The sequence below is a fragment of the Sus scrofa genome, chromosome 13, assembly GCF_000003025.6.
Source record: "Sus scrofa isolate TJ Tabasco breed Duroc chromosome 13, Sscrofa11.1, whole genome shotgun sequence".
NCBI lineage: Eukaryota > Metazoa > Chordata > Mammalia > Artiodactyla > Suidae > Sus > Sus scrofa.
The window spans coordinates 132370110-132388881 of record NC_010455.5 but is presented as its reverse complement, the minus strand read 5'-3'; the positions used below and the strand labels follow the sequence as shown (position 1 = coordinate 132388881).

The 18772-nt window shown below is 36.3% G+C and overlaps 1 protein-coding gene across 10 annotated transcripts in view; it reads left to right on the top strand.

The window, feature by feature from the left end:
• The window catches only part of ACAP2 (ArfGAP with coiled-coil, ankyrin repeat and PH domains 2), a 157214-nt gene that overhangs the window by 42561 nt on the left and 95881 nt on the right, over window positions 1-18772 (top strand). For 9 of the 10 annotated variants that reach the window (XR_002337844.1, XR_002337842.1, XM_021070084.1 and 6 more), the window contains exon 2: window positions 11213-11270. Coding sequence is in view for 8 of the 10 variants with exons in the window: in XM_021070084.1 (XP_020925743.1) it covers window positions 11213-11270 (58 nt within the window). In the remaining 2 variants the exon portion in view is untranslated. Of the gene's footprint in view, window positions 1-11212; window positions 12611-18772 lie in introns of all 10 variants that reach the window. The other variant, XM_021070081.1, reaches the window with a different exon arrangement.

The window sequence follows — 18772 nt, the reverse complement described above, 5'->3', positions numbered from 1 at the left end:
AGAAGTCCTTTTTCACTGATCTTTTTTGTTATTTTTATAATTTTATATTAATTGTAGAATTAATTGTATTAGTAAATTAATGTATAGTTGATTTACAGTGTTGTGTCAGTTTCTGCTCTGTAGAAAAGTGACCCAGTTATACATACATATACACTCTCTCATATTGTCGTCCATCATATTTTAATCATGAGAGATTGGATATAATTCTCTGTGCTATAGAGTAGGACCTCATTGCTTATCCATTCTAAATGTAATATTTTGCATCTGCTAAGAGTGTTTTTTCTGTTTACTATTTCATATTACTGTTTGATAGTCTTCTCTTAACGTAACAAATGCTGTATCATGCACAGAGTTTCCACCCAAATTGTAAAACACAGAGAAGATGTAAGGCAAAATTGTTTTTATTGTGTATTAAAGTGGATTTTTTTTTGTTAATGGAGGAGACTGGGAAATTTATAGATGTGATTTGTCTCGTAGCCTATAATATGTCACAGAGGGAACCTTGAAAGGCCCAGTAGGTAGTTACCTTACTTACCTGCTCTGATTTGCAGGATGTCTTGTATCTTAAGTACCATTTCTAGTTCTTAAAAAGGGTGAAGGGGGGACAGTCATAAACAAAAGAATATGGAAGGTCTCTGATCATAAGAGTTGACAATTTTATCTGAGCCTGGCCCTAGATGTCTCTACCATTTTGCTGCTTTCTCTCGTTGTGAGTCTGCTGATAGTCCCATCTTACTTGAAGTCCTTAGTCATCTTGACAGTATTATCAGTCACAGTGTTCTTTTCTCACAGAAATCTCCTCCCCCCCCACCTCCCCGTTATGAACCTTGAAGTTTACAGAGCTTTGTCTCCTTAAAGTTATCACTTGTGGCACTCCACTAATGTAATAAGTGTTGCGGTTTAACTGCTTTGGTTGAACATTTGATTTTAATCCTTTAAACAGTAATGGTCACTACCTTATTTTCCTATACGTCAGCACCTACTACAGTAATAAGAACTCTTGGGACTGGATTGACTTTATAAAAAGTCAACTTAATTTTTTTTTTTTTTTTTTTGGAAGTACACCTGCCTGAGTTTGTTGTGATTTCAAGACAGAAATACTCTTCAGCTTTTTTTTTTTTTTCTTTTTTTCTGGGCCAAGCTGAAGGCAATATTCTTTGTTTGTAGTTGTTTTTTTCCTTAATCTTTTTTTCTCATGAAAGTGACCTTACCCTTCTTTAGAAGACTAGTGCTTTCATTCTAGCTTTACATCCTCTACTGTGAAAATTGAAAGGGACTGTTAACCAGTCATATGTTATTTACTGATCCTAACGTAATAGATGGACCATCTCTTCTTCTACCACCTTCTTTTATGGCACACTAGAATGGTGTTAACTCCTGCTGTAATTATAGTGCCATTTCACCTGTGCTAACTCCTTGGACAAGAAATTCAACCTGTTGGAGGAGGGTGAAATGGAAATAGAGCATTCTGAACTAGTACTGTTTTTTGTGTGTGTGATAAAAAATATCATTTCTTATCTGATCAAAATAAAGCATTATCAGTATTTCCTGAGAAAAGTTTCCTGGAAATAGTGAGTATTTGCCATTGCATATGATAAAAATACAAGGTTGTGTATAGTTCCTCTCTGCTCTGCAGAGCAAATTCTGGAAGTGATTATTGAAATCATACTCCTGTTAAAGAAAGAATCTGGAGCCCTAGGAACAGAAGATCCTTGTACTTTTCCTCCTTCTCCTACCCCCTGTTCTCTGTGTAGGATGATCTGGATAATATTTTACGAGTGTTACCTTTTTCTTTTTTTTATGATGGGCTTTGACTCATAAAGTTATTGACATTATTGACATCTGAGTAATGACTTGAGAGTGTTGTATTCATTCACTTGGACCTGGTGCCTTACATCTAGACCTTGGACTGTGGTTTGGTTGCCTTTTCAATTACTCTCTTCTCTGGCCTCAATGGTTTTACCTTTGCTGCTGTTATCAACAGGGGAGAACTTGAGAGGAGAGGAAGTACATGTCCCTTTAACTACCCTCTGAGAATGGCAGAATAATGTTTACAATCTTTAAAAATGAAATATAATGAAGCTCACCCGGAAGACACATGTTTGAACAGAAGATACAGTTTTTACCCTAAAATGTTAAGCTGAAAAAAAGAAACTTTAAAAAAATCCTACTATTTTCACCTTTATTTATTATCTTGTCTTTTAAGAAGTATGTAGAGGAGGCTTTTGAAAGGGATGAGTGAAACTTAATACTATAAATTTTGTTGAGGTTTTAATGGCTTACTTATATGTTTTTCCTTTTTATCTGACTCTGTTGAAAGCATGAGTGAGGGCCTAGAGGAAATCCTGCTTGGGAGAAGATAATCAAATCCAGGTTCTAGCTTTCCTTTGAATGTTTATTCCAGAATAAAAGAATGTGAAGATGTGGAAGTGGTATTAAAAATGATCCAGACTATCCTTCACTTTTTATGGGATGAGAGAACTGAGGTCTAGAGAGATTCAGTGATCTTTCAGGGACTTATTTGGTAGAATTAGACTAAAATTTGGCTTCCATGTCTTTTCTATTACAGACTTGAATTTGCCATGGATCTTGCCAGGTTAGCTTAAGTTGACAAATCTGAGTGAATAGGAGCAGTTACAATATTTTCTATGTAATATTTGGAGAATGTCCTTTTTTTTTTTTTTTTTTTTTGGTCTTTTTGGGGCTGTACTCACGGCATATGGAGGTTCCCAGGCTAGGGGTCTAATCAGAGCTGTAGTAGCTGGCCTAAGCCAGAGCCACAGCAACACAAGATCTGAGCCACATCTGGGACCTACACCACAGCTCATGGCAATGCTCTGGATCCTTGACTCGCTGAGTGAGGCCAGGGATCGAACCTGCAGCCTCATGGTTCCTAGTCAGATTCATTTCTGCTGTGCCACGATGGGAACTCCTAAAAAATGTCCTTTTAATTTCACTGAAACTTCTCAAAAATAAAGACAGTTTTTTTTTGTTTGTTTGTTTGTTTGTTTTTTAAATAAAGGTGGCTTATTGGAGTTCTCTTGTGAAGCATTAGGTTAAGGATCTAGCGTTGTCACTGCAACAGCTTGGATTTAGTCCCTGGCCTGGAAACTTCTACATGCTATGGGCACAGCCAAAAAAAAAAAGTGGCTTATTGTTATTGTGAAATAAATGCATATTCAGGGTCTTAACTCCACCTGGTACTGATTGCAGTGTTGATTTTCTTCTGTTTGTGAGCGCTTAGAGGAGTCAGATAGAACTGACCTTGATAACCTTGGAAGAGATTTTCGGATAATATTTTATCATATTATAAAGAGCAGTGGCCTAGATTGAAGTTATGGAGAAGTTAGGAGAAGATGACATTGTGTGTTAACATATGATTTTTGTAAAAGGGCAAAAGTATTGAAGTAGTTTCTCTTAAAGCAATTTGGACTTGCTGTTTTATTTGCTGATCATAGGCCTACTGTAATTTTTTTGTTCCTTTTTAAAAACCACTTCAAATTCTTGTTGGAACTATGTGGTAGCTTAATCTTTTTTTTTTTTTTTTTTGTCTTTTGTCTTTTGTCTTTTTAGGACCAGACCTGCAGCATATGGAGGTTCCCAGGCTAGGGGTCTAATCGGAGCTGTTGCCACCAGCCTATACCACAGTCACAGCAACGTGGGATCCAAGCCGCGTCTGCAGCCTACACCACAGCTCATGGCAACGCCGGATCCTTAACATGCTGAGCAAGGCCAGGGATTGAACCCACAACCTCCTGGTTCCTAGTTGGATTTGTTTCCACTGCTCCATGACGGAAACTCTGTGATAGCTTACTCTTAATACTGCTTTCTTTCCCTTTGGCCCCATAAAATGAAAATGAAAAGAGATTGTGTTTTCTTTAACAATATAGATAATTATAGCTGATATTCACGGGTTACTTACTGAGTGTCAGGCACTGTGCTAAGGTTTTTTAATATATAAAATGTAATTCTCATACATCTCTATGGGAGATATGGTTTTTATTGTCTGCATTTTATAGGTGAAATTGAAACACAAAAAACCTGTTCACTGTTACATAACTAGTAAATAGTAAAATATGGATTCAAACAAGGCAGTCTTTTAAAACTCCATTCCATTGCCTCTCAACATAAAAAAGTGTTACAGATACCCAATTATAAAGGACTCAGAACTTACTGAACAAGATAAGGGGAGGCCATTCATATTACAAAATGATCTAATTAGGGATTTCTCTTAAAAAGTAAGTTTCCAGGGTGTGCAATCTCTGTGTTCTCTGCTCAAAAACCCAGAAGGAGCCTTCTCATAATATGGGGAGTTTTGGTCATCTAGTTTTCCCACCTTTTGAGTTATAGAGCTGTTCTTGGGTCAGTGAGCTACCTGTGATCCTGCTGTTTTCCTTTCTTTGCAAAGATTAACCCAGCATTGCCCAGAATAGATAAAGCCATTGAACTGAGAGAGTTGGTTGGGGGTGGTAGGTCATAGAGATGTATGGGCAACTACTCTGAGTATCTAACTGGTTATTCAATTTATATGCAACTTTTAAGAATATATCTCTTATATAAAACAAAGACATAGATGTTAGTTTCAAAATGCATACATTATAGTTTGAGTATTTGATCTCTTTTATAATTCTTTAGGAGGTGGTTATGGCTCAAATCCGTCTTTAATTATTTGAGGGTATTTATGTACTTAATAAATGAGCTTGAATATGCTGTTAGTTGCATTTTAGATTGCAGCATCATGTGACCTAGTCTTAGATTATCAACTCTATTTTAAGAATATTGCCAGAATTGAGGTGGAAGCTTTTTTTTTTTGGTTCTCAAATGGGTGGGTAGAATAATTCTTTATCATATTTCCTGTTTTTTTCAAATAATTTTCTTTTATAAATGCTCATGCTGCACATACTATTTAGTTATTTTTATGGATAATCTTGTAAAATACAGTGGCTTAAAAAATTTATTTTCTACACCAGGGATATGCAATTATCTGGGTGGGGAAGAGTTCTATTTTTGTGCTTTTCATAGAGATTTACTTATTTCAGAGCCCAAAGTAACCACCATGTGATTAGAAATGTCTCAGTGTTAATACTTGTGCTACATTTTTTCCTATTCTAGTTTCATGTTTTTATTTTTAGTTAACTATTTTGTGAGTTGATCGTTAAAACTGATGCATGAATAGATGAAAGAATGAAGTTGTTACTATTAAAAATGAAGTTACTCTTTCCCTGAAATCTGGGCCTATTAGGGTACAGCCAACTAGAGCTGAGTCCTAAAAATTATTTTCTTGTATATAGTTCATATATATGAAAAAGCATTTTCATCCATGTTCTTGTATTTGATATTCATAGTAAGGAGTCAGTAAACGTTTCCATAAAGGACCAAATCATAGTAAATATTTTAAGCTGTGTGAGCCGTATGGTCTCTCTTTCAGCCACTCAACTCTTCCATTAGAGCGTGACAGCTTATATAGACAGTATGTAAATGGATGAGCTTGACTGTGTTTCCATAAAACTTTATTTATAGACATTGGAATTTGAATTTAATATGATTTTCATGTGTCATTAAATATTCTTCTTTTGATTTTTTCTAACCATTTAAAAATGCAAAAACAATATTTAGTTCATGGACTGTGTGAGAATAGGTTTTGGGCCAGACTTGACTGAGAGGCTGTCATTTGCTGACCCCTGCTCATAATCCTTTGAGACTTTGCTGACTGCCTTCTGTTTTTTTCCCCCTTTATTTTAACATTTTATGTTTTTCTCATTTTGCTACTTAATCGTAAGTTTTCTTTCATTGTTAATGTATGTTTAATGTTTTAATTTTAATAATCTTAAAAAAATCCAGTCATTATTATTACATTTTAAGCTATGGAGGGTAGGATCTGTAATACTGTCTTCTTTAATGCCTTGTACATTTATAAAAATCATATGCTCAATAAATATTTGAGAGAGTTAGAAAGGAGTAATATTATCTTTCAGTAGTTGGATTGTTGTGTAGATTGCTTACTGACTCATTTATGAATTAAACGTGTTCCAGGATGGTTCTCTTGCATTAATGAGTGGAAGTAATAGGCAAAACTCATCTCAGAAAGCAGGGAAGAGAAAGGAAAGAATAAAGCTCTTATTGATTGTATTCTTTGTGTTGTAGTATGTATATATTATGGTCAGTGATATGGAGAATCCCTTATTTAACCTTTACAACTCTTTAAAATAGGTATTTCTTTACTCACTTTACTGGTGAGAAAAACTTAGGTAAAATACTTTAGAGTTAGGTAAGTGAGTGGTGGAGCAGAATTTGAACTGAGGCCGTGATCTTTTCCATATACTTTTCTTTATGTACTAAGGAATATTCAGCAATTAATCAGGCTGCTGTAAACACTAGCTACTTACTTACCGCTACAGGTATTCACACACATCTTAGATGACTAAGAACAGAGATTTTTTTTTCTTTTAAGAAGGTGAAATGTTGAAGAACCTACATCATAAAATTTCAGATTCTTTGAATGTGTGATTACAAAGGGCTTTATTTTAAAATGACAGGCAAATACACATTTTCCTGCTTATTTCTCTTACATCTATTTAAAGATAGGTGTTTAAAAGCATTTGTTTCACAAATTAGTAGAGTTGCACAATGAAATAAGATTGAGTAATGTACATGCAGTTTCTATCAAACTGTATGCTTAGTAGAAACCAATGATTAAATCAGATCTTAAGCTGGTCTTCAACTAATTTTCTAAGTTGAAGATTGAGTCAAGCTAAATTAAATGAAAATGAAAGTATAACTGAAGAAAGATTTTGGCAGGGTCAGTCATTGTGGAGTTTCTTTTTTTTTTTTTTCTTCTTTTGTCTTTTGTTGTTGTTGCTATTTCTTGGGGTGCTCCCTCGGCATATGGAGGTTCCCAGGCTAGGGGTGGAATCGGAGCTGTAGCGACCGGCCTACGCCAGAGCCACAGCAACGCGGGATCCCAGCCGCGTCTGCAACCTACACCACAGCTCACGGCAACGCCGGATCGTTAACCCACTGAGCAAGGGCAGGGACCGAACCCGCAACCTCATGGTTCCTAATCGGTTTCGTTAACCACTGCGCCACGACGGGAACTCCTATTGTGGAGTTTCTTTCTTGACTCAGCAAACATTTTAAGTATCTGTACTGCTATTGGAAGCTCAAAGTAGTGAGAGAAGAGAATAGTGATAAGATGTGCATGAGATGCTGTACACAGTCCACCTTAGTGGGTAGGGGAAAAGGTTCCAAGAAGATCTATCTCCTGGGAAGGTGATAGCTGAACTTACTACTATTCCTTCTTTATTAGCTTTAAAGATTATTTAAAAACACATAGTCATTGAAAATATTAAAACAATTCAGGAGTTCCCGTTGTGGTGCAGCAGAAACAAATCTGACTAGTCTCTGTTTGATACAGGTCTGATCCCTGGCCTCACTCAGTGGTTCAGGGATCCTGGTTGCCGTGAGCTGTGGTGTAGGTTACAGACGCGACTTGGATTTGTTGTTGCTGTGGCTGCAGCTACAGCTCTGCTCTGATTCGACCCCAGCCAGGGAACTTCCATATGCTTTGGGTGCAGCCCTAAAAAGCAAAAAAAAAAAAAAAAAAAAAAAAAAAAAAAAAAAAATCCAGAAGTATAAGATAAAAAAGTATAAATCCTTATTTTCACTTTCTTCTCTCCAATACCCATTCTTCAGATATAAAATTGGCAGGTTGGTAAATATGCTTCCAGATTTTTTCTTAAAAATATTTTTTTAAATTACAGTTGATTTACAGTGTTCTGTCAAATTCTGCTGTATAGCAAAGTAACCCAGTTATACATATATATACATTATTTTTTTCATGTTATCCTCCATCATGTTCCACCACAAGTGGTCAGATACAGTTCTTTGAGATATACAGCAGAAGCTCATTGCTCATCCATTCCAAATGCAATAGCTTGCATCTACTAACACCAAACTCCCAGTCCCTCCCAGTCCCTCCCCCTCCCTCTTGGCAACCACAGGTCTGTTCTCCATGTCCATGAGTTTGTTTCTTTTCTGTTGATAGGTTCATTTGTGCCATATATTAGATTCCAGATACAAGTATATCATACGATATTTGTTTTTCTCTTTCTAACTTACTTCACTTAGTATGAGTCTCTAGTTCCATCCATTTTACTGCACATGGCATTATTTTGTTCTTTTTTTTTGTGGTGAAGTAGTATTCCATTGTGTGCATGCACATCTTCTTAATCCATTCATCTCTCCATGGATATTTAAGTTGTTTCCATGTCTTGACTATTATGAATAGTGCTGCATTGAACATAGGGGTGCATATATATATCTTTTTCAGTGAATGTTTCGTATGGATATATGCAAGGTTTTTTTCCTTAATGCATGTACCAAAAGGCTTCCTCCCCCCAAAATTTTGGCTCACACTCTATATAATTTCATAACTTTCTTTTCCCTCTATGGGATAGTCTATAATGGATATGTTTCCATCTCGGTATATATAGATCAATCTCATTTTAAAATCTGCTGTCTCACATAATGGGATAATTTATTTACATTACTTTCTATTTTTGGATATGTAGGTTTCCAACCTATTTTCAAACAATGAAAATCATTGTACGAATATGTTTTCTTTTGTGAATTAAGTTTTAAGTAATGAGTAGCATATAGGCAGTTGAAGAGAGTGAGGATTAATGTGAAGGGGAAATATTTTCTAGGTTAAGGGAACAATGTATAATTTGAAAAACACTGCTGAAGAAAATGACAAATTTTAGTTAGGGGAGAAACTTTTCTGTTTCTATGAAGTGTAATACCTCATATTTTCTTGAACCGTATACTAGAATATGTCATTTTGTGAAATAGGCATCTCGTTACTGAATAATTTATAATTCATAATTTTCTTACTTTGAAGATTAAAAACCATTTTTTCAATAACTGTTACCAGGTAGAGAAGTAGAACCACAAGCAGATAAAAATGATTGAGAGGTAACATGGACGTTAAGTGGGTAGTTTTAGGAATAGAGCTTATATCTCAGCTGTTTTCCTCTTCTTAACTCTAATTGGGAATTTCTTCAGAGTTCAACATAGCTTTTTGGATGACTAGTCACCCACTATTATGCAACTGAACAAATTTAGCTTGATTCAAAAAATATGTATTACAGAGTTGCTAGCTTATCAAGTAGTTATCTGAAAATGGAATAGAGAGATGGCTTAAAGTAGGTGAATGGCATTTTTCACTCATAAGTATAAAAACATATTATCTTTAAAGTTTTAGTTGCTACTGTTTTTGTTCCAAATTTTCAGTTTTGGAATGTTGCATTACAGGGGTCATATCAAGTACAATTTAGTGTTAGAATTTTATTATTCCCTTGACAAGGAAGAGCGTCTGCCAATTTAAAAAATACATGGGAGGAGTTCCCATCGTGGCTCAGCAGAAACGAATCTGACTAGCAACCATGAGGGCACAGCTTCAATCCCTGGCCTTGCTCAGCTGGTAAAGGATCCAGTGTTGCTGTGAGCTGTGGTGTAGGTTGCAGATGTGGCTCGGATCTGGTGTTGCTGTGGCCGTGGTGTAGGCTGGCAGCTACAGCTCTGATTTGACCCCAATCTGGGAACCTCCGTATGTGCTGTGGATGCAGCCCTAAAAAGCAAAACCAACCAGCCAACCAACCAAACAAAAATACATTGGAGGAGTTCCCGTTGTGGCTCAGGGAAAACGAACCTGACTGGTATCCATGAGGATTCAGGTTCCATCCCTGACCTTGCTCAGTGGGTTAAGGATCCAGTGTTGCTGTGTGGTCTGATTAGACCCTTAGCCTGGGAACTTCCATATGCCATAGGAGTGGCCTGTGTGTGTGTGTGTGTGTGTGTGTGTGTGAGAGAGAGAGAGAGAGAGAGAGAGAGAGAGAGAGAGAGATATGAGTAAAGTAAGTAATTTTCTTTCTTTTTTTTATTACTCAATGAATTTATTACATTTGTAGTTGTACAATGATCACCACAATCCAATTTTATAGGATTGCCATCCCACAATCCCAACTCATCCCCCCACCCCCTGAACTGTGTCCTTTGGAAACCATAAGTTTTTCAAAGTCTGTGAGTCAGTATCTGTTCTGCAAAGAAGTTCATTCTGTCCTTTTTTCAGATTGTGCATGTCAGTGAAAGCATTTGATGTTGGAGTCTCATTGTCTGACTGACTTCACTTAGCATGATAATTTCTAGGTCCATCCATGCTGCTAAAATTGCTGGTATTTCATTCCTTTTAATGGCTGAGTAATATTCCTTTGTGTGTATGTATCACATCTTCTTGATCCACTCCTCTGTCGATGGGCAGTTAGGTTGTTTCCATGTCTTGGCTATTGCAAACAGTGCTGCAATGAACATCGGAGTACATGTGTCTTTTTGAGTCATGGTTTTCTCTGGATAGATGCCCAGGAGTGGGATTTCTTGGTCAAATGGTAGTTCTAAGTTTAGTTTTCTGAGGAATCTCCATACTGCTTTCCACAGTGGTTGTGCCAATTTACAATCCGACCAACAGTGTACTAGTGTTCCTTTTTCTCCACACCCTCTTCAGCACTTATTGTTTGTAGATTTATGGATGATGGCCATTCTGGTTGGTGTTAGGTGGTACCTCATGGTGGTTTTGATTTGCATTTCTCTAATAATGAGTGATGTTGAACATCTTTTCATGTGTTTTTTGGCCATCTGTATGTCTTCTTTGGAGAACTGTCTGTTTAGATCTTCTGCTCATTTTTTGAGTGGTCTTTAAAACAAACAAACAAAACATTTGAAACAAAATGGTGTGTTAAAGAAGGGCAGTAACATCTTTCTGAACTATTTCTAAAAGTAGAAGCCTTTCTTTTTGGTTGCCAGGGATTCTTTGCTGTTTAGTTACCTTTGCTTTATTCTTTGTAAGGCTCAACTTTTTAAAATTTCGTACTCGTTTTAAAAAACATATGCTAGTTTTAATTACTATTATTAGTTTGAATAATGTGAATGCTTTGATTAAATTAGCCTAATTTAGTGTCCTCTCATTACTTTAAACAACAATTGTATTATCTGTTGTATTACATGATTATGAAGAATTCATACCTCATCTTAAGGTAGTTAGTACTCTGTGTGAAGTGTAATTGTTAAGCATTCATATCTGTATTTTTCATTTGGAGTTATTTTTCGTGAATAAAGTATACATTTCAACACAAAATAATTTTATGTTTCATTTTTCTAGGGCTGCTTTGGAAGAAGTAGAAGGAGATGTGGCCGAATTGGAACTGAAACTGGATAAGGTAAATTTTACCTTAACTTTTTAAAACATTAGTTCTTGTTTTCCATAATGTGTGCCTATGATACCAGATAGTTCATGTGAGTTCTTTTATCTCCATAAGGGTAAGTGCTGATATTATCCTGATTTTATAGATGAGGAAACTGAGTAGTTTGTTGTTAATCTAAGTGCCAGAGCAAGAATTTGAACCATGTCTTACTAGACATTTTTTGTATTGTTGCAAGTTTATTTCCTTCCCCATCAAAAAGATTGCAGTCTGTCTTTTTTGATGCTTAGTGGATTTCACATATAACCTGGCCACTGTTTTTTATACTTTTGGGTGTGGTCATGTTCAAGTATAAAATTTTAAATAATCTATTTTTTTAAGCTAATGGCAGAAATGCGGTATACAAATTCAGTAATTGATATTAAATGGTCATATTCTATGTAAGGATAAATGTACATTGATTCCTATTTTCTGTACTAATTATTGATAATTTTTTTTTTTTTTGCCTCTACCCAAGAAATGTCATCTGCTGTGTAGTGGGGAGAAATATGAGAATGAGTAAGACATTGCTTCTGATCTTAAGTGAAATGTCTCTCTTAAAATTTCTGGAGATAAATCAGATGCATATACTTGAGATAACTTTTCTGAAAATAATTTGCTATTTGTGTAATTATTATTGTAAATTAAATTGTTATGTAAAGCAGTACTTCTCAAACTTTACTGTGCAGGAATACATGGGGCTTTTGTGAAAATATAGATCCATCCAGAATCAGTAAGTCTTGATATCTGAGATTCTGTATTTCCAACCAGATTTTAGGTGGTAGCAATGCTATTGTTCCATAGATTGCACTTTGAATAACCAGGATATAAGATATATTAAGTAGACTGATGGTTTTCAAATGTTTTAAATCATGAAATGTATGTATATAATATGAATAGTATAAAAACTAAAGTAGTAGAATTAGTTATATATGTAAAACAAAATAATTTTAGAAAATGTTTAGTAGTAAATTATTTTTTTACAGCACTCTGTAGTTTTCAAAGCACTTTGATATACATAATGTTTTGGGATTTTTACAATATTCTGTGAGATAGGTAAGACAAGTGGATTATTCTCATTTTGTAGATGAGGATACCAAAGCCCAGGAAGTGAAGAGGACTTATTTCAGATCACAGAGTTAGAAAAAGCAGATCCAGGGTTAGAACCCATCCGTTTTATTCTTAGCTCAGTGTCCTTCTTGTGCACCACTGTACTTCTGGATCCATGTTGAGGGAGCCCATGCCACATGGAAATTTTCCGAGCAACACTAGCAAGCTTCCAGTCAAGTGTTCTTTACAAACTAATGTTACAGTTTTTGGTAAGGATTTCATTTTCAAAAACTTTATTTTCTATTTAAAATTATATATGTGAGAGCATTGTTGTTGTTGTTGTTGTTATTTTACCCCAGGTATTACATTTATTTTTAAGGACTCTGTGAAACAAAGTTTTTAAATCCTTAAGGCAGGCGGCAGAAGATGTAGTTCTGATTTTCTGGTAGATTTATGGGAGAATATGTAGAAAGGCAAGGCTTTTTAAAGAATCACAGAGTGGTATAATAACGATATCTATTCTCTTAGGGTAAAACTGCATCTAAATCAAACAAAACACTTTGCATTGGGGACCTCAAAATTTAAAATGTCAAAACAGAATCCACTGGCAGCATTTTTGTTAATGATTTTGCTTTTATGAGCTGCTGAGCAGCTCCCTCATCCCCCTCTCCCCCTTTATAATTTGGTTAGAGTTGGGAGACTGGTAGAATCTTAAAACCAAAAGATTCAAATGTAAAGCAAGTTATCAAAGTATTGATGTTCAGTACTTAGAACTCTGAACCCTTTCTAGAGTCTGTATTACCTGAAGGGCTCCTACTAAGGGCATCAAGGAAACTTTGACGTCTTTTAAAATACCATCTTCTACCCAAATAGATTTCCATAGTTACTTTTCTGTTTCTCTAGTTTAAGATCTTGATCCTTTGCATAATGTACCTTTCCTCAGTTCTTAAGCTGTTATTGATAATTTTTACTTTAGCATTATGAGGAGTTACAATTAGAGAAGAGAGCCTGAGAGGAGCAGGAAATAGTTGTTGAAGGTGGTGGCATTGAAGGGACCAGTGGAGGGGAGGGGTTGCTTAAGACTAATTTAGTGACTTCATAACTTTTTGCAGGGCAAGTTGTACCTGTAATATCATTGCAAATCATGCTAGAAACAGGTTTAACTAGCTTGATGGCTTAGCTTATATTTATTTTGCTTATAATGTATGCCATTAGTAGTTATACTCTTTGTGTGAATAATGCCCCATGAATTGATGGCATTGTTTTACTTGGTCCAATTGTTTATTCATTCTGCCTGGTATTCTGTCATTGGCAGCATCATAGAGCATCATAGTTACCATCTAGATAAGTTTCTGTATCTATTATATCTTCTTACTGAAGTGCTTCCTCCTTGTTTGCTAAGCAGACACCGGCCCCCCCCCCCTTTTTTTGGTCTCTTTAGGGCCACACTCAAAGCACATGGAAGTTCCCAGTCGGGATCGAATCAGAGCTGCAGCTGCTGGCCTACGCCACAGCCACAGCAACAGCAGCGCTGGATCCAAGCTTCATCTGTGACCTACAACACTGCTTATGGCAACGCAGGATCGTTAACCCACTAAGCGATGCCAGTGGGATCGAACCTGCATCCTCATGGATGCTAGTCAGGTTCTTTACCCCTAAGGCACGATAGGAACTCCAAGCATGTACCCTTTAAATCACAACTCAAATACTATCAAGCTTAGGTTCTTTTTTATGTATTACATAAATTTTTTTTTTTGCATTTTTATGTTTCTTACATTTTAAAATTATATTTCAATTTAAATTATTACAATACTATTATAATTTTTGGTTTGAAGCATAGTTTAGTAATTAAAAAGCACAAAGCCTGGAGCAAGTCTGCCCATATTTGAATCAAGCTTTACCACTCACTATGCCTTATGGCCTTGGTCAAGTTCCTAAACCTTCCTATGTCTCAGTTTCTTCATCTTCAAAATGGGCAAAATAAGAGTGTTTATCTCATAGAGTTATTATGTGAATAAAATGTGTTAATACATGTTAAGTACTTTCTACATGGTAAGTTCTAAATGGATGTTGGATGGTGGTATCTTTTCATTAGAGCTCCTTGAAGATAGATTGTTGTTAAAGTGAAAAGATTCTTATTTTACTCTTAGGTAAAAATCTTCCCTCTTTGTAGGCTTATATTATTCAGTTATATCTGTCATCACTGTCATAAGGACTTTGACAACTGGCAAAGTATCTGTCACCAAGTCAGTCCTTGCCCCTGAATAGCTGCTGTGTATGTGCAGTTTAGCTATATGACAATTTCATTTTCTTAGCAACTCCTGTGACAGTGACCTCTGTTCCAACTCTGAACAGAAAGTAAGTATCTTACTTTCTGAAGTGAGTCTCCAGTCTTTCCAGTTTGCATCTTCACTCCTCCTGCTTCTGTTTTTCAGGCTTATCTAGATCTCTAGTCTTTCAGTCTGTCCACTTCCAATATTTCAGATCCCTTTTATAATCACTTCCCTTTCAGTGTCCTTTTTAAAAAATACTTTTTTATTGAGTTAAAATTCACCTAACATAAAATTGATCTTTTTAAATTGTACAGTTTGGTGGTTTTTAGTATATTTGCAGTGTATGCCACCCTTACCACTGCTTTGTTCCAGAACATTTCCATTACCTTAAAAAGAAAATCTGTACCTGTTAGCAGTCACTTCCAGTTTCCTTCTCCCTACATCCTCTGGCAACCAGTGATTTACTTTCTGTCTCTGTAAATTTGCCTCTTCTGGACATTTCATATAAATGGAATCATGCAATATTTGACCTTTTGTAACTGGCTTCTTTCACTTAGTGTAATGTTTTTAAGGTTCATCTGTCTATGTAACATCTTCCAGTATTTCCATTTTATGGCTATTGTATGGATGTACTGTATTTTGTTTACCCATTCATTGATTGATGGACATTTGGGCTGTTTCCACTTTTTGGCTATTATGTATAGTACTGCTATGAACTCTTTCAGTCAACTCTTAATTTTATACATTATTTTATTACATTAATGGAGACCTTCATTTCCCTTCTAGAATACCTACTCTGCAAAATTCTGACTGTATTTGTCTAACCATCTGTATTCTCTGTGTCATATCTGAGCTATAAAGCCCTGCAGGAGAAATTACACAATTATTTGGTGAAACTAAATTGGTGGAGCTAAACATTTCTGGAGTTGTTGATGCAAAGTAATTTTTCTAAGAGTCAATCCGGTTACCTTACTTACTATCTTTAGCAGCTCTTATACTTAACTGTTTCCTCAAGACTTACCACCTTGCTCTTCATTCTTAGTAGAGAACCTTGACTCTTCCTTCCTTTTGGTGGGAACACCTTTATTTCTTGTTTTTATTCAGAAACTTAACAGAATGTGTCCTTATTCCATTTTTACCCCCATTTGAGTGGTAGAAGTATCCCATTCCTATGCAATTCCAAATTCTAACTCCTCAGGACTTTGCTTTGTCTCTCTCCTTTCCTTTCTCTACCAACTCTTTAGGTAGACAGACATGTTTGTTTCTCTTGAATGAAAACAAAACAAAATCTCATCTCTGAAAGGAGTTGCAAATCTTTACCAAGTAGTTACCATGTGCCAGTAACAGTTTGTGCTAAGATCTTGTGTCTAATCTTGACTCTTTTATAGTAACCTTATATGGTTTGGTACCATTGTTAATATATCATACAAAGAAACTGAAGCTTCTTGATGTTAAGGTCACTCAGAATCACTTAGAGTGTTAAGTATGTCAGCAGAATTTGAACCTAAGCCAAGTGAACCTCTGTTTTTGTTTGTTTGTTTTTTCTTTTTGCCTTTCCTAGGGCTGCTCCCAGGCTAGGGGTCAATCGGAGCTGTAGCCACCAGCCTACACCACAGCAACCTGGGATCCGAGCCACGTCTGCAACCTACACCACAGCTCACGGCAACGCTGGATCCCCAACCCACTGAGCAAGGCCAGGGATCGAACCTGCAACCTCATAGTCAGATTCGTTAACCACTGAGCCACCACGGGAACTCCAATGTGATACATTTCTAAAAGTGAAGTTGCTACCTTAGAGGGAATAGTGTTTAAAATTTTGATAGTCTTGCTAAGTTGCCTTCCATAGAGATTGTACCAGTTTGCATTCCTACCGACAATGTGTGAGAGTGCCTAGTTCCCCATACCTATGTACTCTAACACAGCATGTTATTACACTTTTTGAGTTTTGCTGTTCTGTAAAAAATAGTAATTTACCTTTCTTTTATAGTGAGTGAGATTGAATTTCTCACACTTTAGGTGTATTTGAATTTCTTTTCTGGAAATTACCTGTACATGTCTGTCAGCCAGTTTTTTTCTAGTGCTGATTGGATTTTCAAAAATGAATTGTAGGGAGTTCCCGTCATGGCTCAGTGGAAACAAATCTGACTAGTAACCATGAGGATACAGGTTCGATCCCTGGCCTCACCCAGTGGGTTAAGGATCCCGTGTTTCCGTGAGCTTTGTTGTAGGTTGCAGACGTGTAGGTTCTGATCTGGCATTACTTTGGCTGTGGTGCAGGCCCATTAGAGCTGCAGCTCTAATTCGACTCCTAGCCTGGGAACTTCCATGTGCTGCAAGTGCAGCCCTAAAAAGACAAAGAAAAAAAAAGAAAAAATGAATTGTATACCCTTTCTTATAGTAGGGAAATCAGTCCCTTGTGATTTGTTGCTGGTATTGTTTTCTGATATTGTTATTTGACTAAATTTTTTTGATTAAGTTTTTTTTTTCCTCTTTAAATGTTTTGTTGCTGTGTATTTTAATTGATCAGTTTCTTCTATGGCTTTTGAATTTTGCATCCTCCTCAGAAAGACTTCCTACTTCGAGATTACAAAGAATATTACTTCCTGTTTTCTCGAGTTTTTTTTTTTTTTTTTTGCCTTGTGGCATGTGGAATTCATGGATCAGGGATTAGATCTGAGCCACAGTTGTGACCTATGCTGCTGCTGTGGCAGTGCTGGATGCTTTAACCCATTGTGCTGGGCTGGGGATCGAACCTGTGTCCTGGTGCTACAGAGACAATGCTGATCCCATTGCTCCACAATGGGAACTCTTGGTTTTCTGATTTAATATATTTGTTTAAATTTGTATTCCATGTGAAATTAATTTTAAGTTCTGGAATACAACTTAGTTTCCTTTTTTTCCCTTTAGACAGCTAGCCAGGGTCCTATATCATTTATTTTTTACCCCTACTGGCTAGAGTGTTATTTTAATCAACTATTGCATATTTGTATCATTCTTGACTCTGTATTCTCTTCCACTGACTAATTTGTCTATTCACATCCATTATCAGACTTTTAATTACTGCACCTTTATATTTTAATAACATATGGGGTAAAGTCCCCACCTCATTATTACTCTTTTTCAAATTTTTTCCGGCTCTTCTTGCGTGTTGGTTACTCCATATGAATTTTAGAATTAGCTTCTTTGTTTGTTTGGTGGAACACTGGTCCTATGAGAATGTTTCTTGAAATGTTTCATCAAATACTTTTGAGAAATGCTGCTTATTATTCTCTCTTTCTAGAATTCACAGTACACATTTATATTTCAAAAGCTCTTAAAAGTTTAGTAATAAAGGAATCTATTTGAATTTACAAACTGAGTTTCCCAGACTTATGTGATCACAGAATCCTTATTTTGGTACAGAATGTTCCTGTGGGATAATCTGTAGAATATATAATGGGGATTCCGTCATGCTCATGGTTAACGAATCCGATAGAGATGAGTGGGTTCGGTTGCCTTGTCAGGGTGACGATCGGCGTTGCGTGAGTGGTGTAGTCGTAGCGGCTCGATCCGCGTTGCTGTGCTCTGGTAGGTGGGCTACGTCGATAGATAGCTGGAACTCCATATGCCAGGCCAAGAAATACAACAACAAAAAAAAAAAAAAAATATATAATAAAATGTCTATCGTTATGTTTTTTTTTTTTTTTGGTCTTTTTGCCTTTTCTTGGGCTGCTCCCATGGCATATGGAGGTTCCCAGGCTAGGGGTCTAATTGGAGCTGTAGTCACTGGCCTACTCCAGAGCTATAGCAACGTGGGATCCAAGCCACGTCTGTGACCCACATCACAGCTCGTGGCAACGCCAGATCCTTAACCCACTGAGCAAGGCCAGGGATCAAACGTGCAACCTCATGGTTCCTAGTCAGATTCGTTAACCACTGCGCCATGATGGGAACTCCTGTCATTATGTCTTCTTCATCTACAGTCCATAATGCACTGTAATCTGGCCACAGCCCTGTTAGAACAATTCTTGCTAGAGATGCTGGTAACTCTTTTTCACCAAACTCAAAAGACCTTTTTTTTAAAAGGCTTTTAAAAAGTTTAAAAAGTTATAAAGTTTTAAAAAGTTGTTCTTTATGGATTTTCAGTCTATTCATCCTTTTTTTGTGTGTGTGTCTTTA